At 39.4% G+C, this 26,983-nt stretch overlaps 1 protein-coding gene across 1 annotated transcript in view; it reads left to right on the top strand.

Moving 5' to 3' along the window:
- Nucleotides 1-26,983, top strand: part of CSMD2 (CUB and Sushi multiple domains 2) — a 1,186,454-nt gene that overhangs the window by 147,961 nt on the left and 1,011,510 nt on the right. The window contains exon 2 of the mRNA XM_040337101.1: nucleotides 12,981-13,197. Within this exon, the coding sequence (XP_040193035.1) occupies nucleotides 12,981-13,197 (217 nt within the window). The remainder of the gene's footprint in view (nucleotides 1-12,980; nucleotides 13,198-26,983) is intronic.

Below are 26,983 nucleotides of genomic sequence, written 5' to 3'. Positions count from 1 at the left end.
AATGTTTGAGAGCTGGTTCTCAATTTTTCCGACAACAAAAGTTCTCGTCGGAAATTCTGATCGTCTGTAGCCAATTCGCATGCTTGGAATCAATTTGACACATGCTCGGAATCATTGAACTTCATTTTTCTCAGCTCGGCGTAGTGTTGTACATGGCCGCGTTCTTGACGTTTCGGAATTTCCGACAACATTTGTGTGACCGTGTTTTGGTGTCGCAATGACCGATCGTGTGTAAGCGGCATTACAGAACTTTTGAGTCCTGTGAGAAAGCTGCCCAGCAACCATTAGCATATGCACTGTCAGAAATCCTAACTAAATACATGTGTAGGTAATTTTTTTCATTTTCATGTTACTTTAGTTTTATTAGCTTAGTATTATGAATTTAGGATAGCTTTATATATATATAAAAAAAAAACAGAATCGGTCTCCCACTTGAACTATACTGAAACTGTGACAGTTCTCCTCAGATTTTTCCCTTCACTTCAAACCTGCCCTGGAAACATGCCAGTTGGAAGCGATTTGTTGTTACTGAATAACAGTTTCTTTTCAGACCCTGATAAATGAGGTCCATAGTCTGTGTTTGTTTAATCCACATTTCTGAAGTTAATCAGCCAAAAGACTAAACTACACCAGTAATTTTTTAGACACTTTACATGTTCTGCAAAAACAAAAAACAGCCATGAATGTCAAAAGCAGTGGTGCCTTATGGAGCAAGCTATACAGCAGCATGGAAATTCTCTTAGATAAGCACAACTATGCAGTGGCAGAATTCATGCATTTAAAAGACTAGTTGCTCCATACAGTACAGCACAACCCATTATATTTTTCAAATAAGCATAAGTCTATGGAAAAAACTGATGTAAATGGAAAAGGTACCTGTTACCCATCCTAACTATCTGGTTCACTTAATTAACCACTTAAGGACCACCGCATGTACATATACGTCCACAATATGGCACGTACAGGCACATGGGCGTATAGGTACGTCCTCGCCTATTAGCGGGTGGGGGGTCCGATCGGGACCTCCCCCGCTACATGCGGTGGTCGGGTCCGCTCGGGGAGCGATCCGGGACCACGGCGCGGCTATTTGTTTATAGCCGCTCCGTCGCGATCGCTCCCCGGAGCTGAAGAACGAGGAGAGCCGTGTGTAAACACGGCTTCCCCGTCCTTCACTATGGCGGCGCATCGATCGCGTCATTCCCTTTATAGGGAAGACACGATCGATGACGTCATTCCTACAGCCACACCCCCAAACAGTTGTAAACACATACTAGGTGCACCCTAACTCCTACAGCGCCACCTGTGGTTAACTCCCAAACTGCAACTGTCATTTTCACAATAAAGAATGCAATTTAAATGCATTTTTTGCTGTGAAAATGACAATGGTCCCAAAAATGTGTCAAAATTGTCCGAAGTGTCCGCCATAATGTCGCAGTCACGAAAAAAATTGCTGATCGCCGCCATTAGTAGTAAAAAAAAAATAAAAAATAAAAATGCAATAAAACTATCCCCTATTTTGTAAACACTATAAATTTTGCGCAAACCAATCGATAAACGCTTATTGCGATTTTTTTTACTAAAAATAGGTAGAAGAATACGTATCGGCCTAAACTGAGGAAAAAAAATGTTTTTATATATGTTTTTGGGGGATATTTATTACAGCAAAAAGTAAAAAATATTGCTTTTTTTTCAAAATTGTCGCTCTATTTTTGTTTATAGCGCAAAAACTAAAAACCGCAGATGTGATCAAATACCACCAAAAGAAAGCTCTATTTGTGGGGAAAAAAGGACGCCAATTTTGTTTGGGAGCCACGTCGCACGACCGCGCAATTGTCTGTTAAAGCGACGCAGTCCCGAACTGTAAAAACACCTTGGGTCTTTAGGCTGCATATTGGTCCGGGGCTTAAGTGGTTAACCACTTTACTCCCCTTCATGGCAAGGCTACTTTTTTGTGATACGGCACTGCTTTATTTTAACTGACAATTGCGTGGCCATGCAATGCTGTACACAAATAAAACTGATGTATTTTTTTCCCACAAATAGATCTTTGTTTTGGTGATATTTTATCATCACTGCGTTTTTTATTTTATGCTCTGCAAAATAATATTTTACTTTCTGCTATAAAAGTAAAAGAATAATAATATTAAAAAAATAATAATTCTTTGTCAATTTAGGCCAATATGTATTCTACTACATATTTTTGATAAAATAATCCCATTAGGCGTATATTGATTGGTTTGTACAAAAGCTATAGCATCTACAAACTATGGGATATATACTGGAATTTTTATTTATTTATTTTATTACTTTTTTTTACTAGTAATGGCAGGCGATCAGTGACTTATAGCGAGACTGCAATATTGAGGTGGACAATCAGACACATTTGACACTTTATGGGAACCAGTGACACTAATACAATGATCAGTGCTAAGACTATGTGCTGTCACTGTACTAATGACACTGGCTGGGATGGGGTTAAACATCTACAGTGATCAAAGGGTTAAATATGTACCTAGCAAGTGTTTTGGTGTACTGTGTGTGGTGCTTTCACTAAGGTGCTTTGCAGGGAAAGAAAAATCCATGAATTTCCACTTTCCCGCCGACAGGACAGAGCTCTGCATTGTTTACATGGGCACGGCGCTGTCCTGTGTGTCTTCCCAACGATCGGCGGGTGTTGGCGGTCATCCATTGGCCGACATCCGCTGATTGGCATCTGCTGTGTATAATTACAGCACAACTGGGTGCTCCCCCTACCCGGAAGTGCCGGCTCACGTACCTAGTACGTGATCTGGTGCAGGAGAGCTGTCTTGCCACCATATATGTAAATGATATGGTCAGCAAATGGTTAATACGTGATAGGGTGTACTCACACTACGTGTTTTAACTGTGCCTGGGCATGGTGCTCTGAACTGTACCCTGGGACCACTTAGAAGAGGGAGTTTGGGGCACAGTTGCTTTACGTGTGCTTCAGTGTTTGTGCAAACCATACACAAGCACAGAACTCTCATAGATCACTGAGCATCCACTGAGAATGGAAGTGAGAATCATTGTGGTCTGGCTGGCAGAGTTGATAATACAGGCATGCTTGGGAACTTTTCCTTAAAGCACACTATGTGCACAGGCTAATGGAAGATTCAGGAGGAAGAACAGTTGTATGAGTTGTATGTGGGTAGGATTCTGATCAACCATGCTCAGTGTGAGTATTTTCTTAGATAGTGAAAGCCTGACAATGCTGGTGGGTGCAATATCAGCAGCCCCAGCAGACTTGGAGCTGCCACTCAAGTGATACTTTTTTGAAATACGCACTTTAACTTAAAATTGCGTGGTCATGTGACACTTTACCCAAATTAAATGTATTTTTCCCCCACAAATGGAGCTTTCTTTTGGTGGTATTAGATCCCCTCTGAATTTTTTTTGTTCTTCCTCTTTAATATTCCAGTGTAAAATCTTCAGCACCTTCCTGCATCCAGGGATCTGCAAGTGCTGTGTACAGTCGCTCATACAAATACCTGTAAGCGGCTGTTCTTGTGTAAGCACTGAAGGTTAGTGTGACGGCATACTGCGCATTTCCCTGAACGCACCACTTTCATGTTTTGGGAAATACATTGTATGCGCATGCATTAGTAAACATTGGTGCACAAGCCATAATAAATAAACATATGGAGATTCGTTCTCAAAACCATATATCTAAATTGAAAAATAAATATAATAACATATAGAGAAATACGAAGACTGTCAATTTTACATCCTTTTGAAAATGCCAGTTTCTACCTAAAACTGCTTCTGCTGATACCGACACCTGACTCCAGTCACTTCCTATTTCCTGTGTGGGCGGGTCTGTTATAATCTTTTATAGCATTTTAAAAAGGATGTAAAACTGACAGTCTTCGTATTTCTCTCAAGAAAAGTTTTAGGCAGTTATCTGCAATTCTTCTGGGTCAGTGATTCAAATAAGAAGCCATAGGATGAGCATTAAAGCAAGGAAACTAGCATTTTCAAAAAATTACTGTGATCATCTACAGTACATCAAGTGTGGATTTGAATGTTGGGCTGCTGACCACGCATATAACCAACAGTCCCTAGCAGTATTTGTTCTGATCGGCCATCAGAGGTTTTTGGAGGATTAAAAGAGAAGTATGGGTTTTATTTTGTTTTGCTAGTCATACTTACCTCGGTGGATGCTGCATCTGTCCCACACTGTGTCTGTACTGAGAACTGAGCCACTGAACACCGCCGATGGCTTGGTTCTCACTCCTCCTCGAGCAGAGCGATGCTGACTGTCAGTCAGCATCGCTTTTGCTCTACTTCTCAGCGTTCATTGGAGCGCTGAGCCATGGAGGGGCAGAGAGTGTCCGTCTCAGCGCCTCAGCAGCTCGCTGAGATGCTGAGACTGCCATCAATCAAGGCAGCTGGCAGATCCCGACTTCCCGACTTGGAAGTCGTGATGACGTGCTGCCCCAACTGATGGCAGTGATGTCAGCAGAGATTGGAATTCAGACAGCTCTCCGCTGAAAACGGGTCACAGGAGTGTAAAATGAAATGCACTCCTGTGACCCAGAGGAAAAGCCCAGCCTAAAAAGCTCAGGTTGGACTCCTTTAAAGGCCCTGGCTGGGTGTTAGCCGCAAGCTCAAAAGCTTGTGTAGCTGGTAAGCTTGCACTCTTGGTGGTGGTGGATTTACATTGTCTGTTTTGAAGTCACAGAAGACAGTCACCATATTGTGTTGTTCCAGTTTTTATATGTAATCATATTTATTTTTCAATTTAGATATATGGTTTTGAGAGCGCAGCTCCTTATTTTTATTTATTATGTTTGTGTGTATTTCACTTTAAATTGCAGCATTAGTGGTAGTTTTGAAACAGTGCTGTTTTTCCTTATATACACAAGCCATTATGCCTGCTTACAACCATTTACTTGTGTTGGTAGCTGCACATGGTACGCGTGGCTCCCCTTGCATGGAAAAGTCCTAGAGATTTTATGCAAGAGGACTTTGCAGCCTCTAAATCTTCATGTGCATGCGACCTAAAGTCTTGTTGCAAGTGTAGAAAAAATCATCTATGGCATTTAAACACTGCAGTAAACAAGTAAAATATTTATTTTGTTTTTCTGTACTTTTACCTGTGGTTTTTAAATTGTTGACATGGTCCCCTTGATAAAGTACTTAGGATCTTGATCTTTCCCCAAGCTTTTTTTCATACATAAAAGTTCAGGTCCGCCTGTCAGTTTTGTCGGCGGACCTGAACAGCCACTCCATGCAATCCTATGGAGCGTCGGATGTCAGCGGATACATGTCCACTGACATCCGACCCAATCTGATCTGGCAAAATCAGACGTATGGCCGTACATCCCCATCCGTCCATGGCGGATCGGGTGAGATCTGATGAAAACAGACATGTTGTCTGTTTTTATCAGATCTCTCCATAGGAGACAGCGGCGCTGCACAAGCCCCTCCCCGCTCAGTGAGCAGAGAGGGACTTGTCATCTGCCGGCTCAGTGGAGATCAGCGGAGAGATCAGCGGAGATATCTCCTGCTGAGCCGGCGGGAGCTGGCGGACTCCGTAGCACCAGGGTCCACCTTGTGTGAAAGTAGCACATAGCATTCCTACAAAATAAAATGTTCCAAAATGTTAAATAAAAATACAAAATACAAAAATATCTATATGTCTACTAAACAGGCAGGTTGATGTTTTAGTTGACCTAGGGAGCTCCCATTGCATGGGACTATGCCTCTGTTTAGGTAGTATAAATGACTATTTCAAGTATAAGAATATGTAGATGGGATTTTTAGGTTGCTATAATTCATAAATATAATATCTGAACACTACATATTAAAAAAGCCAACATTTTATTGGTTACAATATTAAAAGCCATTGGGATTAAAATATAGACATATTGTTTACATTGTCATTGATAAACTTATATTTGAGGCAATGTAACAGTTGAAGCTCCCAACATGTTTCGCCCAATGGGTTTTGTCCATTGTCAAACATGTTGGGAGCTTACACTGTTACATTGCTGCAAATATAAGCACATCAACGATCATGTAAATAATGTGTTTATATTTTAATCCGAATGCCTTTTAAAGCGAACGTCCACCCTAAAAAAAAAATAGCCAAAAAAGCTATACTTACCAGAAGTGTCTGTTACTAGGCAGATCGTTCTAATCTGCCACTACCTTGTCCGCGATGGTCTTCTTTCTTCTCCTCCTCATGCTGCCTCCTGGGAAATGGGGAGCGGTGTCTTTTGGGACCTTGTCTGTGTCCAAGGAGACATCCGCCCATTCACATAGCGCTGTGCTTCACTTGCTGATTCCCTCACCAAAGATAGAGGCGGGCTGCCGAGACTCGACTTTGGCTGCCGACATTGCGGGCACCCTGGACAGGTAAGTGTCCTTATTAAAAGTCAGCAGCTACAGTGTTTGTTTTTTTTGTTTTTTAACTCCTTACCTCCGCTTTAATATTGTAAGTAACCAATAAAATATTGGATTTTTTTATCTGTTGTGTTCAGATATTATATTTATGAATTGTAACACCCTAAAAATGCCATCTATATATTCGTGTGCTTGAAATACTATTAAAGGGATGTGGTGCCATATATTCATGTGTCATACACCCACACCATAGAAACTCATTGCTTAGTATAAATGACTGTTTTCTACTGTAATGGGTTAATGACTATTGACAACGTAGTTATATTACCAGGCAGTACAAAACAGAAGAGTTATGCAGGCCATCAGAGACCTCCCCCACTTGTTTTCTAACAAGAGTTAGATAGATGAAAGAACTTGCGGTTCCCATGTGTATTCCACCTCCGCCCAATGGAAACCCAACTCAAGCAGATAGATTCTTTCTATCTATCAGCACAGCATTAAGCAGCAGTTCTCTGCATGCATTGTAAAATTAGGCACGGTGATTAGAATGAGATGGATGAGACATGGGAATTGGCGCATATTTTTCTCATGTATGTTATTTTGCTTATATGACTAAGAACCTAATTCAAATTGTGTCACTAATCTAGATGGAAAGTTATTTATATCAAAGATGATTTGTTTCAAAATGGTGGCTGAGACACATTTAGTATGTGTAAACGAGAGATGTAAATGGATAAAACATTTCAGCCCACACACTGAATAATGACCTATTTAATCTACTGGTAGAGACCTGGGCAAGACAGTGGCTAAAGATGGATTATGTAAATCAAAGCTAATTACGTAAATAAGTATTCATGCAAGAGTCATTTACTTTATAGTTAACGCTTGAATATTTCTTTCACAACTTCATTCTAGCATATTGGTGGACATTTATCAGATCAGGCTGAAGAAAAAAGTGTAATGCCATGCAGCAATATTGAAATCATTTTCTGTAGTACATTAATGCACCAGCTTAGAAATAGGGGTTTTAGTAGTCATAGCTCTAAATAGCATCTGATCCAGGAGGGCCATATGGGTCTCTCTTACACCCTTTGCAAAGGCACCTCCTGACAGCAGCATTTTGGCAGAAAAAAAATGCTTGATGCTTGTAAATGCGTTAGCATGTTAATTAATGTCATTGGCTGGAATACTATTTTATTCTGGTCATTGAAATGAATTGACGCTCAAGTACTAAATGTGCCTAGTGTTAATGTGCGTTTAAATGCATTTAGACACGTTAACACATGTTAAACTTTTTTTTGCCAAAATGCTGCTGCTCCTGGATGTGCTGGAAGTGGTCTTTTTTTAGCCTCTAAACTCCTCCTGCACGGACACATAGGTTAACACGCAGGGGCATTTAGAGGCAGGAAAAAAGATAATGCCAAACTTCCCCGAAAAATGATTCATTGTGCATAAGGCCTTAAAAGTTACACCAGAGGTATATATACGAAATATGGATGGGGGGGGGGGGGCTTATTTTGGAATTCAGGTTAGAAGAAGCACTGTGTTGTCAGCTCACTGCAGGAAGTTAGGAGCACACTATTATGTATAAGAACAATAGAATATAAGAACAATAGTGACATGCATCTCTGCCCTCTCTCAAGTTCACGGGAGCACAAATAAAGAGCCCATTCACACCAGAAACTGCGCATAAGTGCACGTTTTTGACTGCATGTTTACATGCATTTAAAGCGTGATTGATGCGCGCTTGACGTGTGCTTGGTGCACGTAAATGCGTCTTGCATACGTTTTGTGCTGCGTTTAGCACTGCATTTGAAGTGTATTTTTCTATATGTTTTTGGGCTTGGCTTTCTTGGCATAAAAGGGTGCAGTGCAGTTCATTTGAAGCGTGTTTGTAGAGCGGATTACCCTGGTTTTGGGCTGTCTATGCAGTTAGAGTGCAGTTTAAAATGCATCCAACTGCAGCTAACTGCATCCAATTGCGTTCAGGATGAAAGGACCCTGAGACTTTATTGTTTTGCTTTGGTTAAATATTTGTCTTGAGTTGTACAACAATCTGTTAATGTTAGTATTTACACAAAATAAGACATAAAACCTTTATCTTTAGGGCCCTTTAACCTCCCTGGCGGTATGATTCTTTCAGAAAAAACATGCTGAAAGCGGTACCATTATTTGCAAGGAAATTTGGCGTTTTATATTGTAGGCCTGTAATTTTTAGAAATAACTCACTTAAATCTGACCAAACAAGATTCTAATAGGCATCCCGGGTATGACATTTTTTTAAAAACAAAATTATAAATTATAATATAATAAATAACTATAAATAATTATAACAAATAATAATATAATTATAATAAAAATTATTCAATAATGTAATCAAATCAAAATCACTGAAATTTGCTCAGTTGCAGAATTGTCGTTGTCATTTTTTTTTTTTTTTTTATGACAAATTTCCCCACAAATCGCTATCGCACAATTCTGCAAGTGATTATAATTTATTATCGCTGTTTTCTAGCTGATCTAAAACTATTTTTGACATAAAGGGACACTTTTGGTTGCTATGGACAATCTACAGTTTGCAGGGAGAAAAAAAGGTTTTTATTATATAAAATGACATGCAGGACACTGGGCAGACCACTAGGGACAAGGGGGTGTGTTTTTTTTACATACAGTACTGTAATCTATAAGATTACAGTATACTGTATGTAATGTGTTTGTTTACCTTTTTAAATTTGGCGCCGTTCTCCGTCCCCGTGCGTCGTAACGTCGCAGGGAACGGAGATCGGCGGCACAGGAGGACGCTGTGTGAATCGAGCGAGGTCCCGCTCGCTCACACAGCGCGGTGGCATAGCTGGATCCAGGGACAAGGTAAGTAAAACTCCCTGTACATCCAGCGAGGCAAGCCCGAGTCTGACTCGGGGTTACCGATCCTAGCCCAAAAATCTCACCCCGAGTCAGACTCGGGAACACCGCCCAGGAGGTTAACATGGGCGGATCCCGTGATCACCCATTCCTTATATAACCGCTTCCTCAGTGGGGAACGCTCCGTTGATCCCCGTTGAGCCGGCAGATGACAGGGCGGTCCCTGCACACTGTGCAGGGACCGCCCTGTCGGATCTCCACTCTCCTCTATGGGGGGATCGGATGAACATGGACCATCTGTCTGTGTTCATCCAATCCGCTCTGCAGACGGATGAAAAAATGGGATTTTCCTCCGTCTGCAGAAACGGAGCATAGTGGCAACCAATGAGATTGGGTGTCAGCGGATGTTCATCCGCTGACACCCCCTATCCCATAGGGATACATGTATGTCCCTTTTTCATCCATAAACAGATGGATGAAAAAACTGACATACGGTCCGCTGGTGTGAAAGGGCCCTTACTGAGTTAAAGTTGTAAAAAAAATCAATCCCTATGTGTTTCGTTAAGGTTAGGTAAAATGCATATTACTATATTAATTGGCGTATAATGCTCACTTTTTTACCCTGAAAATAGAGGGTAAACTGTGCCTGCGTGTTATACGCAGGGGGGCTGTGGAATTTGTTTTCCCCTGGAACTTCCCTCTTAAAGTTAGGGTGCGTGTTATGCGCCTGTGAGTGTTATACGCTGATAAATACGGAATACTGCATGCAGTGCAAAGCAGTGTACAAAAATCAGTATATGCTGGCAGGGCCGCCATCAGGAATTATGAGGAGCGGAGGTGCCGCCGCTAATTGAGAAGCGGGGGGTGCCACGAATTGGGGGGGATTGCCCTGGAGACCTCTGGGCCCCTTACAAAAAAAAAATATAAAAAAATATATAACAAAATGGAACTTCCACTTTAAGTGCAGATGACCCCCTGACATGCCACATTTGGTATGTCATTTTTTTTGAGGAGGAGTGGGTACCCTGTTTTTATGGGCACCCAGCTCCCACTTCCTCCACCTGGCTCCGCGGCACGGGAAGTAATTCCATCTCTCCCCCCTCCCTCCCTGCAATGCCCAGCCACAGCCGAGGACACACAGTTAGAATGCTGGAACCTTGGAGAGGAGGGGGAGAGAAGTGAGGGTTCCTGAACCCGCATCGCTGGACTGTGGGACAGGTGAGTGTCTGATTATTAAAAGTCAGCAGCTACACTTTTTGTAGCTGCTGACATTTAAATGGGTGGAGCTTCACTTTAACTTAAATAAATAATTCTATCGGTGTTCCTCCCTACAAGCCATCCCCTTCCCCCAGGCATCAAATATTTTAGGGCTCGCTGACCAAGCCTGCCAGTCAGTATTTGAGTTATTTTAAACTTCACATTTTGTATCTTCCTTTTAATAATCATAAAGCCATTTTATTTCTCTTCTTGATGCAATAAACCTTACCTCAGTTTTTTTCAGGATAAACAAACTGGGCTAAAAGGACTTTGTCACTAGACCCCCCAAACAAAAATCTTTCTTTGAGATTATTTATGCATTTATTGTATATTATGCATTATGCATTTTTTACCTGTAAAAGTCTCCCTTGGGTAGACATTTAAAGGCCCTGAAACTGCTCCTGGGCACCACCATGTTGGATATAATATTAACCCCTCAGAGCTTTCACTCAAACAACAATTTATATCACACTTCCTTCCGGCCCAAGATAAATGAAAGGTTATGTAACGAGCTGAAGAAAGGGCTGGAGAAGTAGGACCATCACAGACAGTAATTAGACAATGTCAGTTGATGAGAAGGCTCTGAACTGCAAGGAGGGAGGAAGCTGAGCAAGTTCAGAGGCACATTACAAGTGAATAAAAACAATTAATGGAAAGGAAAAACACCATGGGTAAGTATGTAAAATACTTTATTTTATGTGCTTTTGCTTAAAATGTATTATATGTTAGTGACAGGGTCTCTTTAAGGAATTGGCTACATTCCCAGATAACATGAAAAACTCATCCAGGGAACATTCTATTTTTTTTGTTCATTCTCATGTAAGAATCTTATCTAAGCATCTTATCTGAAGCACAATGTGTTTTTTGTTATAAAATGAAAGATAATGGTAGTTCTATATTGTGACAAGTTGGGGGTTTTGTAGCTCATTGGTAGTGCAAAACAGTGAGTTGCCGCAGTGAGTCTGCCCACTGGGTGGCTGGTCTCAGATGATCTTGGAGGTAAAGATGCTGGATGTGGAGGTCCTGGGCTGGTGTGGTTACAGGTGGTCTGTGGTTGTGAGGATGTTCTGTTCTCTCTCTTTTGGAGATGGCTTATGGTAGAGAAATGAACATTCAATTCAAGGGCAACAGCTCTGGGGGAAATTGCTGCAGTCAGCATGCCAATTGCACGCTCCCTCAAAACTAGCGGCATTTGTGGCATTGTGCTGTGCGATAAAAATGCACATTTTAGAATGGCCTTGTATTGTGGCCAGCCTAAGGCACACCTGTGCAATAACCACGCTGTCTAATCAGCATCTTTTATATGCCACACCTGTGAGGTGGATGGATTATCTCGGCAAAGGAGAAGTGCTCACTAACAAAGATTTAGACAGATTTGTGAACAATATTTGAGAGAAATATGCCTTTTGTGTACATAGAAAAAGTTGTAGATCTTTAAGTTCAACTTGTGATAAATATGGGAAAACACAAAAGTATTGCGTTTAGAATTTTGCTCAGTGTAATATCAGTTGCCCATGCAGGCATTTTCACCATCAAATAACTAAAGAGTATTCAGACTCCTGGTTCTCTTTGCAGCTTTACTGCTTACACTTACTAATGTTGGTCCTCCTGACCATCAAACACATCCCAGTGCATGTACCTCTGTCAGCTGGTTTCTCATCCTGCAGCTCCAGGCTGATATGTCCCTCACAGGCTTGTGCCTCTGTCTGTCTTTTCCTGGACAGCAAGCCAGCACACACATGCATCATTAGTGTGCCTATTTTTTTAGAAAACGTGACCGCCATATTAGCCAGTGGCACAGCCTCGCACTGCCACGATATATATATATATATATATATATATATATATATATATATATATATATATATATATATATATATATATATATATATATATATATATATATACAACATAGTAGAAACAAGGCTGATGGATAAATGGATCACAGCTAAAAGAACAATAAGCCTAAGATACAAAACCCAACCATATTGAAGTTAAACTACATAAAGCATATTCAGAAGCCTGTCATACCTGAAGGTATTCTGAGATTAATTTGTGGATATGGGGGATGATATGTTCTTATACAAATCCTTCTTCTGTCCATTAAGAACACTGCTGGGGACTCATCTCTGTCTCATGTAAGCCTGAGATGACTGACGTAACAGTGTATTGCTCTAAGCTAATAATATGAAATATTCTGATGGTGATTTTGGAATGTTTTGCATGCATACATAGCTTTATGTGAGACAATCTGTTGTTTAGGGATTTTTTTTAAATAAATATACATCACCGGTTGAGAAAATGTGTGATTTGATTTAAGGAATTATTCATGGCTAGCAGTGAGGAATATGTGATTAATTTGTCACACACCTAGATGCGGCTCTGTCTGATATTGTCAGATTTTACACACTGCAATGACTGCTTTGTGTTTGTAACATTATATATCATAATGTGTCTTCTAATACATTATTTTCTTTTTATTCTTCCCTCAGGTCAGAACTGTAGTTTCAATCTACATGAGCCCAATGGAACAGTAGAAAGTCCGGGATTCCCATATGGATATCCAAATTATGCCAACTGCACATGGATAATTAGTACAGAGGCTAAAAATCGAATACAATTGTGGTTCCATTCATTTGCCTTAGAAGAAGATTTCGATGTTTTGTCTGTATATGATGGAGAGCCAGTAGCTGAGAACCTACGGACAAGGTATGTTGCAAAAATATTATGTATGACTATCATTTTCCGTATAAAATTAATGAGTGACTGTTTCTGAATTGTTTCTTTTTGATAATTCTTATGAAGTTTTCCCAAGATAAATTAAGATTGCCAATATAGAAAATCAGTGTGGTTACATTATTTAACATTCCCACTATAATTAGAAAAATAAGGGGGGTGCCAACTGGATGTTAAAAGTTCAGAAGTTCTGCTACTGACTTGTCTACAGAGGTAATGGACACCCTCTGAGGATGGCTGCCTTCTTTATTCTGAAATACCACTTACCAGCATTGAACTGCTTATAATTGCTATTACAGCTATCCGCGATTTTTAATTAAGGACATTACACCTTTTGGAGCGCCATAATCCCTCTTTTTTATCTGACTTTTTAATTAGTAAATTAAGGCAATGGAAATCTGTTTATAAGAATTTATCATAGTCTGTGTGTTTTCACAGTCGTTATATATAAGTAAGTCACTCGATCAACGGTCTACAAAAGCCATTTCCCTTGCCCTTCCATGGCAGACACACTGGTGGATTTACTAAAACCAAAGACTGAAAAATCTGGTGCAGCTCTGCATAGAAACCAATCAGTTTCCAGGCATTTTGTCAAAGCTTAATGGAACAAGCTGGAATTAGAAGCTGTTTGGCTACCATGCACATTTGCAGATTTTGCACTCTCCAGTTTTAGTAAATCAACCCTACAGAGTTACATAAAACCACTGCACTTATGGTAAAATGTATGTAAGAAAAACAAGGGGAATTGTAAAGTTTTCAACCCACTAGGGGGAATACAAAAGAACGGGATGGAAAAAAAATAGGTTATGGTCAGAAAGGTGGTTTCTGTCTTGCTCACTTTTCTTGTTGTGTCCCTGGAGGTATTAAATTCATGGGTCCTAAACTCTTCTGAAGACCCCCATCCTGTCATTTAGTATTGAAGATCATTTTGCATTGGTTATTATCCAGGAGAGTTTAGCTCTTAACAAAGGGATAGGTGATGTCTTCCATGATCTGGCTATGAAATTTGTAGCTGCTATAAAATTATGGATATTAGCCTCCTGAATGGTCCAATAATCTCCCGCTAAACCTGTTTGAATGGGGACTTAGCTAAGATTTTGTTTGGGTGAGAGAATATATGAAATTATATATCCTAATTCAGAATCACCTGACTTTTTGGCAAGACCACCATATATAGGTGACCGTCGGCTATAAAGGAGGATAATCTAAATGAAACCATATACCATCCTCACTTGGGTGCTCAATTGGCTTGGGGCTAGCCAATTGTGATCTGATTGTGGCCCATGTGGGATAGGGTTTCAAGAGTGGAATATTATTTGTTAGTGAACTGTGTTGCATGAAAATATTTGATGGGATCCAGCATTCCTAATTCTCTTTGTTTTAGAGGGGTATTCAATCTCTGCTTATGAACCAAAGTAATTTTAACAATCTTTTAGAAATAGAGAAGGTCAGATTTCTATTGGAGACATTCTAAATAAATAAAAGGGGTTGATATACTAAGGGCAAATCAACATTTCACTCTGCTAGGAAAGTTGCACTTTGCCAGGGAATTTGCCCCAGAGCTTTGTGAATGAGTCAATGCTCTACTGACTTCCCTCATCCAATCATGTGCAAGCAAAATTGCAGATTTTTCCTTGCACGTGACTGGCAATTGTACCACATTCAGAAAGCTCTGGGGCAAACTCCTTTGCAAAGTGCAGCTTCTCTTGCAATGTAAACATCCAGTTTCTGTTTAGTAAATCAACCCTAAAACCTCTGAACATTCATCATAATAGAAGGCAAATGCAATCTTCAAGGAAGATGGGAATGAAAACCACTCCATATCTTTCGAGAGTTTTTTGAATAACTGTTTCTAACTTCTACAGTTTCTTTAACTTATATTCTGTTTTGAGTAATCTTAACACACACCTCAATATACTACAGGTGTCATGGATCAATGACTCAGCAGACCCCTTCGTTTAAACACTTAGGCTATCTATGATTACAGGGTTCATAACACATTTACAGTAAAACCTAATCTGCTTACCTTGGAAACTAGATCCTGGTTTTGCACACCTAAACTCTGGACTTTGTTGAGAAATGACAATAAAGAGAAATTATGAATCATAATCATAATAATGATGTAACAATAACACCCTGTGTTTCCTAGTTAGCATTATTCTGTGTTTGTACATTCTTATTTATATAGAATTGAAATCAATGGTAATGATTAGATTAGCAGTTAAGGATAAGAATTAGTAAGGTCTCAGAATCATAAATATCATTCTATTTCATTTATCTGTTTCTTATTTTATCTATCTATAAGATTTAGTGTTTTATTTACAACTGAATTACAATAACATCATAATGGGTTGATTATGAGGATGTTATTTTCAGCTGTAAATTACTTTTGATTGATCAGCACTGTTCTATAAGTTAACATAGACATTATGTTATACTTCAGATAAAAAATACAACTTGCTGCAGTTTTCATTGTGAAAGCTTCATTGTTTTTACATCATAGGCTCTAGAAAGCAGAAAACGAAAGCAGCATCTGTTTGTTTTTTGTTTTTCCTTTGAGAAATTCATTGTCAGTCTGACCTTCCAAATTTATGATCAAAAAAAATAAAAATAACTACAAAAAGGACTGAAAAGGAAATAATGAAAGTGCAAGCATTGTTTAAATTATTTACCTGATTCAGCTTTGCTTAAGGAAACGTGGTCTAAGCTGACTATCTGCATTGCAAAGATTTTAACAAATATATTTGTACATTATTATGCATATAATAAAACATTACAGCTCAGTGCTGAATGGGAGGTCCAGCTTTTATATTATCCCATGACGGGTCCCAATGTTGTAATAAGAGATAGTGCTGACCAAACTCTGTTCAAATTTCTGGTAGAGGCGGTAAGCCAGTTACATGAGTAAGGGAATTTACAGTAGTTTCTAGGAGATGTGACATATTTTCAAACTAAAAAATACATAGTTGCCATGGTAAAAAGTTATTTTGTAGTTGTCAACATTTATGGACATTGAATTTAGACATTCAATTATGAAACCACTTATTTACCAGCAATTTATATCAATATTATTGAAGCAGGGATTTTCCCTCTAAAAACTGAGCAAATTAAAGTACAGTAGTTCAGAAAAAGTGCTGGCAAATTATATGCATTTTTAGTCTTTACACCACCTTTTGAAACTGAATAATAATTTTGGTAGACGCTAATTTACTAAAACTGGAGAGTGCAAAATCTGCTCATCATAGTAAACAATAAGCTTCAAGGTTTTATTGTCAAAGCTTAATTGAACAAGCTGAAGTAAGAAGCTGATTGGTTACCATGCACAGCTGCACCAGATACTGAGTGCACCAGTTTTAGTAAATCTCACTCATACACTTAGGCCCCGTACACACGAGGGGATCTCCGCTGGAAATGGTCCGCCGGACCGTTTCCAGCGGAGATTCCTCCTCCGGTTTTGGATCCGATGGCTTGTACTCACCATCGGATCAAAATCCGCGCGGAATTCATCCGCGGTGACGTGTCGCGCATGTTTCTTAGCATGCTAAGAAATTTATATCCGCTTGAAATCGATCCGGCCGAGAAATCTCCACGGATAAATATCCGCTAGGCCGTACAGACAACCGGATTTATCTGCTGGAACTGATCCGCGGATCAATTCCAGCGGATAGATCCGGTGGTGTGTACGAGGCCTTAGTGAAATGCTATCCTTGATAAGAATCAACTGTGTTATGTTTAAATATGTAAATATATGATTTAAGTATTACAAAGAGAGATCATGGTATTATTATAATTATAATACATGATTCATATAGTGCCAACAGTTTACACAGCGCTTATAGTATATATTGCTATACAATGCAATCAGGAATTAGAATTTCCACAAGTTAACATTGGGAGGTCACCAGATCACACCATTTAAATTCTGCTAACATCACAATTGGATGAAACCTAATGGGAAACGTGAAAAACGTGCATATAAAGGTTTTTAAGACAATAGCTTTTATCTGCAAGTATAGGACAGAAGACATAGAATTATGTACTGATAGAAAGAGCAGTTAAAGCTTAACTCTAGGCAAATGTTAACGACACAAATAAATGCAGTGGCTTAGGTAGCTAAATTTGACACGATATCTGCCTCTTGCAATCTATTTAGTGGAGCTCAGACTGGTAGGGCAGACTGATACTCTGGGAACCACTAGTGAAAAATAGGTATGCAGTCCTATCTTATATTTCGACCTGTTTCAACACAACCACTACAGTTAACAACACACTACCGAAACTTTGTCTTTTTTTGTTAGATACCACAATGTAACACAAAAAAATTATACTTTGCGTTGTATTTATATCACAATCATACAAATATATTCTGAAAAATAATTACCCCACATTTCTACATATTTGTGCTTGGTGAACAACATCTAAGATGTATATAACAACAAAGAAACAGATGACTGGAAAACTACCTACACAGTAATTGATCAAGCAGTTGTCTCTAAATATGGTCAGGATGACCAGAAATTGATTAAGCAAGTGTTGTTAAATATGATGAGGATGATGATTTACAGAGCTGAAAGTATTCTATAACCCACTCTTCAAGATGTTGACATCATTTCTGTAGACTATAGCAGTATCCCTCTAGTGAGAGTGAAGGTCGAATGGGAAGATTTATCAAGGATGTTGTTAGGCAAATGTTGCTAAGTATGACGAGAGTGATAAAGAGCTGAAAAAAATTGCATTACCCAGTCCTTAAGATGGTGTTATTAGTTATGTGGAGTTACTGTGCACTTTAAGAGCTGGTTCACACAGGGGCAGCACGACTTTGGGGGCGACTCGGCAAGGTGATCTTAAGACGACTTGAGAGGCAACTTGCAAAATTACTTCTGTATTGAAGTCAATGCAAGTCGCCCCGAGTCGACCCCAAGGTTGTATAGGAATCTTTTTCTAGGTCGCTCCTATTAGAACAGTTTCATTGAATAGAGCAGACTGTGACTTGTCAGACGGCTGAGTCGCCTGACAGGTCGCCCCTGTGTGAACCGGCTCTAACTGTACCCACAATATTTGTATTTAAAATGTCAACTACAAACCTCTTTGTAATATCTTTAAGATGCAATTGTTGCTGTCTATGTAATCCCTCCATTTACTGTTTGCTGACATCTTACATGACTGGGATAATTATCTGGGATAATTATCATTTTTTTTAGTATTCAGCTTTAACCTCCCAGCGTGACTCGGGGTGGATTTTCAATGTTAAGATCGGTATCCCCGAGTCACGCTCGGGGTAGCTGTGCAGAGTGTGCAGCGGCGCGGCTTACCTGCTCGCTGAATCCACAGACAAGTTACTTACCTTGTCCCTGGATCCAGCGATGCATCCCTGCTGTGTGAGCGAGCAGGTCCTCGCTCGATTCACAGTGTCCCCGTGTGCCGCCAATCTCCGTTCCCTGCGACGTTACGACGCACGGGAGCGGAGAACGGTGCTAAATTCAAAAAAGTAAACAAACACAATACATACAGTATACTGTAATCTTATATATTACAGTACTGTATGTAACACCCCTTGTCCCTAGTGGTCTGTCCAGTGCCCTACATGTTCTTTTGTATAATAAAAACTGTTCTTTCTGACTGCAAATTGTAGATTGTCCAAAAGTGTCCCTTTATGTCAAAAATGGTTTTAGAGCAGCTAGAAAACAGCGATAATAAATTATAATCACTTGGGCGATAGCGATTTGTGGGGAAATTCGTCATAAAAAATAAAAGTAATGACAGCGACAATTCTGCAACTGAGCAAATTTCAGAGATTTTGAGTTGATTACATTATTGAATAATTTTTATTATAATTATATTATTATTTGTTATAATTATTTATAATTATTTATTATATTATAATTTATAATTTTTTTTTTTTTTTAAATCATACCCGGGATGCCTACTACACTCTTGTTTGGTCAGATTTAAATGAGTTATTCCTAAGAATTGCAGGCCTACAGTGTAAAACGCCAAATTTCCTTGCAAAATAATTGTACCGCTTTTGGTACGTAATTCCAGACAGAATCATACCGCCAGGGCGGTTAAAGAAAAAACTTGTAGAACAAAGGAAGAATTAGCAAATGTATCAAGAATGTTATTAAAAACGAAACGTCTGCTGAGATCCCTCTCCGTGTTCAGTAAAATGGAGGTTTCCAGAAGATCCTCTTCAAGAGGAGGCCGTGACCTGTTCCTAATCATTTTTAATTGGGCACAAAGAAAACAATTGTTTCTGCATTTACTGTATCTGATGTGGAGAAATGCTGGTCAATGCACATACTGCAAAAGAGTATACACATTGATTGACTACACGTCTAACCCATGTAGCCAAAGTGCATCAGATCATAAACACATTTGTACAGTTCTAGCATTTAATGCCCATCAACAAAACTACACATCTAAAAAAGTAATTTTACTCATCTATGTGTAAGTGCAATCATTGGATCATGAACCAATTTATACACGCAAATATATATATATATATATATATATATATATATATATATATATATATATATATATATATATATATATATATATATATATATATATATATATATATATATCCTGTTTTAAAGGAAAGGAGGTAAAGCAAAAGAAAAAGGAAAGACAAGAGGTGTCACAGGCCATTTATAATCATAGGAAACATCCCATTACAGTCCTAAGATCCTTGACTTTTATTAAAGTAGTTATTAACACACATACACATGTAAAATCATTATATATACAATATTAAGAAAATATTAAATAACCAAATAGTGAAGATAATTTCATAATTGTAGGTACAATCTCAAATATTTCAAAGTACATAATGACATTACTAATATTAACATATCCACCATTATGGGAGAGGGGAGAAGAGAAAAAGGGGAAAAGAAAAGAAAGAAAGGAGGAAAGGTGAAAAGAATGGAATGAGGGTGTGGAAAGGAAAGGGTGAAAGGAGAAGAAAAAAAAGGAAAAGAAGGGAAGTGGAAAAATGTTGGCAAGGGGAAGGGAGAAGGGAAAAGGAAGGACAAGAAGTATCACAAGCTATCTATACTAGCAAGAAAAAAGGGAAAAACACCATTAAGTGTAGGAGATCTTAAAATGTTTATTTACTCCTATAATGGACTCACAAGATAAAGCAAGCTCATCTAATTTGCGGTGGTGCTGTGTGCTGTGTCTGTCATTCATTTGGATGCTCCTTCGGTGGGGGGAAAGCCTGCTGGTGCCAGGAGCCGGAGGAGGAAGTCTTGTGAGTAGGAAAAAAAAACATTTTACGATCTACTACACTTAGTGGCGCTTTCCTGTTTTTTCCTTTTACTACGGAGTGAACTATGCTCTTGGATAAGCTGCTCTAGTATGTGGACCATCTAGTAATTTTTTTGGACTCTAATACTTATAGCCTCTGTGCCTATCACTCACCCCCCCCCCCCCCCCAATGGGTCTATCTACACATTCAATGACTTGTATTTTCAAAGATTTAGTATATGTACCATACACATCAATAAAATGTTTGGGCAAATGTGTTATTTTATCTTCTCTATTTTCTATCTTGCATGTGATCCCTTAGTGTATCACACACCCTCCTTATTGTGCAGCCTACATATTGTATCCCACAAACATCACAAGTAATCACATACACCATAAACCCAATTCAATATGTGTCTTATAGTGTATGTGTATTGTATCTGTGTAGGTGGGTTTGATCTCCTGAGGGTGTCCAACAATACCGCAACATGTACATTTTAGACTATATATCTAAACACATCTTTTGTCAATAGTCAGTTGCCCTCACTTCTCCGTCCTTAAATTCTTAACTGTATTCTGCTGAAAACAAAACAAAACAATTGTTGTTGAAACTTGTTGTTCTGCCTTTTCTTATACCCCCATCAACTCTTTCCTATCCTTATTTCTTGAATGTTGATATGCTAAAGTAACCACCTGCTTATTATAACCCCTTTATCTAAATGTATTTGCCTTGGAATGTGTTCCAAGCAGTACAGTAAAATGGTTCAAACAGCCTTAAATTGGTCTATAATGGAACCAGAGGTCATATGCAAGGCTGTTGGCTTTTATTCTCCATCTAGTATCACCAGTGTTCCTAATTCTATAGTGCATGCCATTGTCCCTGAGAACAGACCAGTTAAGTCTGGCATGTTATAAGTTAAACACCTTTATTTATGATTCTAGTGCTTAGTCAGAAAAATCTGTAAAGCTGGGTTGTTAGTTCTTATTTTGTATCTGTGAAAATAGAACTGTGTAATAGAGGATCTCTTTCCAATTCCAAGTTCTGTAAAGCATGCTTTAATTACTGGGTTACCATCTCATCCAAAAAAGCCAAAATTGCTAAATTGAAAGTTACAAGATTGAAAGACTTCTTAACATGAGTCTATTCTTTCGCTAACATTTCCCATTGAATTGTAATTCTAAAACTATACATATCAAAAATGTTTGGTGCTTAATTAATGAAAAAAGACACATTCTACTAAGTACAGGGGTATTTTTTCTTAATAATTACTGTGAATAATTCAACATAATGGCCCACCCACATCAGATTAAAATAGCTAATTATTTTATACTATTATTACAAATTCCAAGTGACACAAAATTGGAGCTGATGTGCGGAAATTGATTCAGAGGCTCTCTTAGAATTCTGCGGAAAAGTCTGTCTTCACTCCTCCTCTTGGCTATTTGGCTGCCTGTTCTTATTACTGCAAACTGTTGATAATGTTTGTTCTAAGTTTACCTATGCAAGTTTTTTTTTTACATTTTTACTACTTAAACACATGCTCATTTATTTTGTGAAAGCTTAAACCTGAGCATAGAGACCTATAATGTAAGTATTTTTTTTATTATTTATTGTAGACGTGACATGATATCTGACTTTTGCAATCTATGCAGGGGAGCTCAGACTGGTAGCGCATACTGATGATTTATATAATGCCTTCATTTACAATACTTCTAGAAGTATAGAATTGTGAAGTATGAATTGTTTTTTGAGCAGCTGCTTTAAAGCCTAGACCAAGGAAGACCCTAAACAGTACCTTTATTGAACCAAATGCTGATTAGATACATTTTTGGGACAAGCTGGTTAAAAATCTGTTTTTCAGAAGCACTGAAAGAGGCTTCTGTATGTTTAAACATACCCAGAAAATAAGCACTGTTTGCAAGCTTTGCTTAAAAATGCATTATAACTGGGGTCAGCAAAAGGTTGTTGACAATCTACTTGTTGATCATGGCTATTTGTTGGCTAGACTGCTATCCCGCTGCAATGGCGTTGTTAGTGTCAGGCACCTGGAACATATGTTTCACATCTATTGTCTGGTGCCCTGGGTGCAGACTCTGCAGTCCATGCTCCCTGGTGCTGTGCCTGCTTGACATGCTGCTTCTGGAGAAGCCTCAATCCTGTAAACACACTAGAAGGGCAGCCCTAAAAAGGGGACAGGGAATGTTATGCTGCTTTTCCTCAGGACCATCTCCTGCTTGCTTTCTTCAAAAGAAGCTGGAGGGACAGCCAGCTATGCCAGCCAAGATACATAAGAGAAAAAAATAAGTGAGTGTGTGGGTGATTGTATGTGGGTGTGAGCATGTGTACATACAGCATGTGAGTGTATGGGCATGTGTCTATACGGGAGTGTTGTGAAAATGCCTCTGCTGTGCTATGGAAAGAGTAGGTGGAATGAATTATAGGGGTTCTGTGCACTAGGGTTTTTAGTCTCCTGAACCCTACACTATGTACCTTACATACTCCTGACCCCTGCACTTGTACCCTGGACCACATGTTGCCCGTATTCCTGACCCCTGCACTCTGTTCATTGCACACTAAACCCCTGTACTCTGAGTGTTCCACAAGTTTGACTCCGGTGTGCAGTATATTACATACTCCTGACCCCTGCACTCTAGACATAACACACTCCTGCCCTTCTCACTCTGCACATAACAAACTCTTGATTCCTACACTCTGTATATAACCCTTGCATTAGACTTGGGTTGACAAAATAACTTTCCAAGCAGGAGAAAAAATGCGAATGACATTAAATACAGAGGGCCAGATTCACAGCCGAGATACGATGGAGTATCTCAGATACTCCGTCGTATCTCTCAGAGTATCTATGCGACTGATTCATAGAATCAGTTACGCATAGATAGCCCTTAGATCCGACAGGTGTAATTGTTTTACGCTGTCCAATCTTAGGATGCAATACCGCGGCCGCCGCTGGGGGGAGTTTGCGTCGTAAACCAGCGTTGGGTATGCAAATTAGGAGTTACGGCGATCCACGACGGTTTTTCGCGTTCGCTACGCCGCTGCTAGTCTAGTTTCCCGTCGCAAAGTTAGTCGTCGTTTTTGGTATGTATGTATGTGCTGTATAAAGTATGGCCGTCGTTCCCGCGTCGAAATTTAAAAATGTTTCCTTCTTGCGTAAGACGTCCGGGAATACGGAAGTACGCACGTCGCCGTTCGAAAAAATGACTTCACTTCGCGCAAATCACGGCAGGAAATTCAAAAGGGAGCATGCGCAGTAGGTCAGGGGGCGGGAGCGCGCCTAATTTAAATGGCACACGCCCCTTTGAATTACGCGGGCTTACGTCGAAGGATGCCAGCGTAAGTTTTCTCGCAAGTGCTTTGTGAATCAGGCACTTGCGATGAAAACTTGCGGCGGTGTAACGTATCTACGATACGTTACGCCACCGCGATTCTACGTGAATCTGGGCCCAAGTTTCTTACTGGAGCTAAAATATAGAATAATTTTATGTTTTTACAGTGACATTAGTATTAATATATTTTTTCTAGGTTTTCTTTGAACTGTCCTTACTGTTTAATGTGGCACTTTAAAAAAAAAAAAAAAGCATGCTGCACCATGCGATCTTTTGATCCTTGATATTTTACAAGTTCTTAATGCATACCTCTACCTTTCAAGGGTTGCCTACCCCTGCATTTGACAATATACTTTTTACTTGGTATGGTTTTACTTAGTTATATTATGTGAATTTTATGTGATAAAGTAAGTTTCCTATAATGGCATTTAAAACAATCTGGCAAGTGAAAAAAGTAAACCTTAATTTACTTTACCAGCGCCAGTTAACTTTTTCCTCCAATCTCTCCTTAGCTATTATTTTCCACCCCTGTCATTTTTTTTACTACTAATCTTTAAATGTAATTTGTCTTTTCTTGCTTGAATACATTTTTTTTTTAAAAGCCTTTATTTCATTAGTAAATAGCTATGCTGTGCTTTGCACCAGACACATACACTGTAGTGCCATAAATGGACAAATTATAGAATAATGTTCGTACTTTTTTATACACAATAACAGTTGTTTTCAAAATAACATAGGTGACATTTGCAAAAAGATTTAATTTTGTTTTCCATTCTTTTTTAATTTTCATAGTTTTTAGAAATAAGTTAAACAAGCACAACAGCTTTGTAAGGAAAGAAAATGTTCTCAGGTGAGCAACCATGGCAATAAAGATTGATATAAGAAACCTTTACACATACAAAGCACCAGTGGTCCCAGGCCTTTAAAAAGAATAAAAAGAGAAAAATAACAAAAGATTGTACCCAGCTGGAAGAGTTGCCCCATGCTCCACGAGCTAATGAAAGCAATAAAATGTTTCTGAGACTATAGGTACCTAATATGTAAATCCAGCCCTGATTAGCCCACATCCTTCTAATCATAAACATTTTGAACATTCTGTATGCAGTTGTAGCACTACCCCCGAAGGAGCTGCGTGTTTGTTTTGGGTGGCATGTTACCTCATGGCTCCTCCGCCGTCTAAGGGTGTATGGTGAATGTAGCATTAACGGAATGTCCATGACAGGTGTCTTTTTCTGTGCTCTTTATTACCCAGCCGGGTAAAAACAATAAAACTTTGTGGTGATAGAAGAGTTGAAGTAAAAGGAGAAATAGCAGATTCAGGCGTCGCAATAGGGAAACAGTCCTGCTTCCAACAACACTTAGTCTTCTTCGCCACGCCAGCCGGAGTGGGTATAGCGTACCTGGACAGGCCTCTCTCACTGACCTGGCAGCCAGAGTATCACTCGGAACTTAGAGGAAAAGTCTCTGCCACAGACCCTCCTTAGGATTGAGGTAGCAGAGGTAATCCTCCTTAATAGACTCCGGCCTGGATCTCCTTCAGGTAGTTTACAGGTTACCGACTGACAGGTGACCAATGTCCATCCTTTCAGTAATTGGTCCCTTGATCACGGTGGAATGTCGAGACCCTATTGGATTGCCAGCCTCTCTTGGCTCTCCTCAGATGGACTCCCCACCGAACAGCTATCTTGTTTGGGATCTTCTCAGGATTGGGGACCCAGTCGATTACTGGGGCCCCGCCACAGCTTTAAATGTCCAGACCAACATGGTCTCGGAACCAGGAACATCTTGTGGTACGTGCACCCCGACCTGGAAGGCCATTTTCTCCGGGGGGGGGGGCCGTGATGCAGTAGCCCAAAATGTGGGTGCCGCACTCAAAGAAGGACCCAGACCAATGGCGTCTGTCTCATAAATACCCTCCCCCAGCATGCACAGCGAGGAGAAACCCTCCTGATAGGATTCTGGGGAAAAGCACCCAAACCTCAACTCCACTTCTGCCACCTATCGTCCTGGGGTGGGAACAGCACCCCAGGAACAACAGAATAGCCCACAGCCAAGCTGAGACAGGGACCCAATTTAAACAGATTAACTGGATCAGAGCCAACTAACTCTCTGATCCCCCTCTAAATTTAACAAAGCACCGGTACTTGGAAGTAACCAAGCGCTACACAGTTTTCTGTAAAAGGCTGATATGTGTATATACTGAATATATAGAGAGAGAGCCCAGAGCTGTATGCTGTATGTAGATGATACTGCATGCAGTTTAAAGCTCTGACAGCTGGAGAATATATTAGTAATAGAAATATTTTTTTTGGCCAACTTGACCCAAATGAACTTTTTAAAGTGAAATAAAACCTGGAGTTAGGATTTAAGTAAACTGCAATCTACTTAAAAGAGCTTCTAATAAAAAATACATACTCACCTAGATGGCTGCAGCATCTATCCGATTCTGCAGCTGTCCCCTGCCAGCTCTACACCTAGAACTGAGCGACCAAAGACTGCTGATTGCTCAAACCTTGGTCTTCAGTGAGCAGAGAGCCAGTGACTGGCACCTGGGTGGATCCTGACATTGTTGCTGGGATCACTGCAGAGCTCAGACTGGCTCTGTGATGTCTGGAATGCAGAAGTGCAGAACTATGGTAAGTGCTCTCCTGTGATCCCTAGAAGAAGTACAGCCAAATAAGCTTTGGCCCTACTTCTCCTTTAAGTATTGTGCATTCACTTCCTAGTGGATTTTGATAGATTTGTACATAACATAAATACTGTGCTGCCTCCAGTAATGAATTCTGTTTATCATTTTATGATTTTAATCACATCATGTGGCTGTTTAAAAAAACTGATGAAATCTGCAGGAAGGTTGTCAAACTTTTCTCTTGGAATTATTTGACTAGGATTTATTGACCCATGGCATAACAATTTACCGCTCAGTGCAATTTGTGATAAGAATAATTTGGTGAATTACCTACTGCCATTAATTGTCTATTGCTGCAAGGTAAAATCATTTGTAAATGATAAACCTGTCCTGAGGTACAAGTTGCAAGAAAATAGATTGCTCAAAATGCTTATAGCTGCTATTTTCTGTTTAAGATTGGTTGTCAGTCAATATAAAATGCAGATTCTAATCATTTCAAATGTTACACTTGATTCAACATACTTAATTCTC

This window comes from Rana temporaria, chromosome 2, assembly GCF_905171775.1.
Source record: "Rana temporaria chromosome 2, aRanTem1.1, whole genome shotgun sequence".
Taxonomy (NCBI): Eukaryota; Metazoa; Chordata; class Amphibia; order Anura; family Ranidae; genus Rana; species Rana temporaria.
Note: the sequence above shows the minus strand (reverse complement) of the source record. Positions and strands in the feature narration are given on the sequence as shown.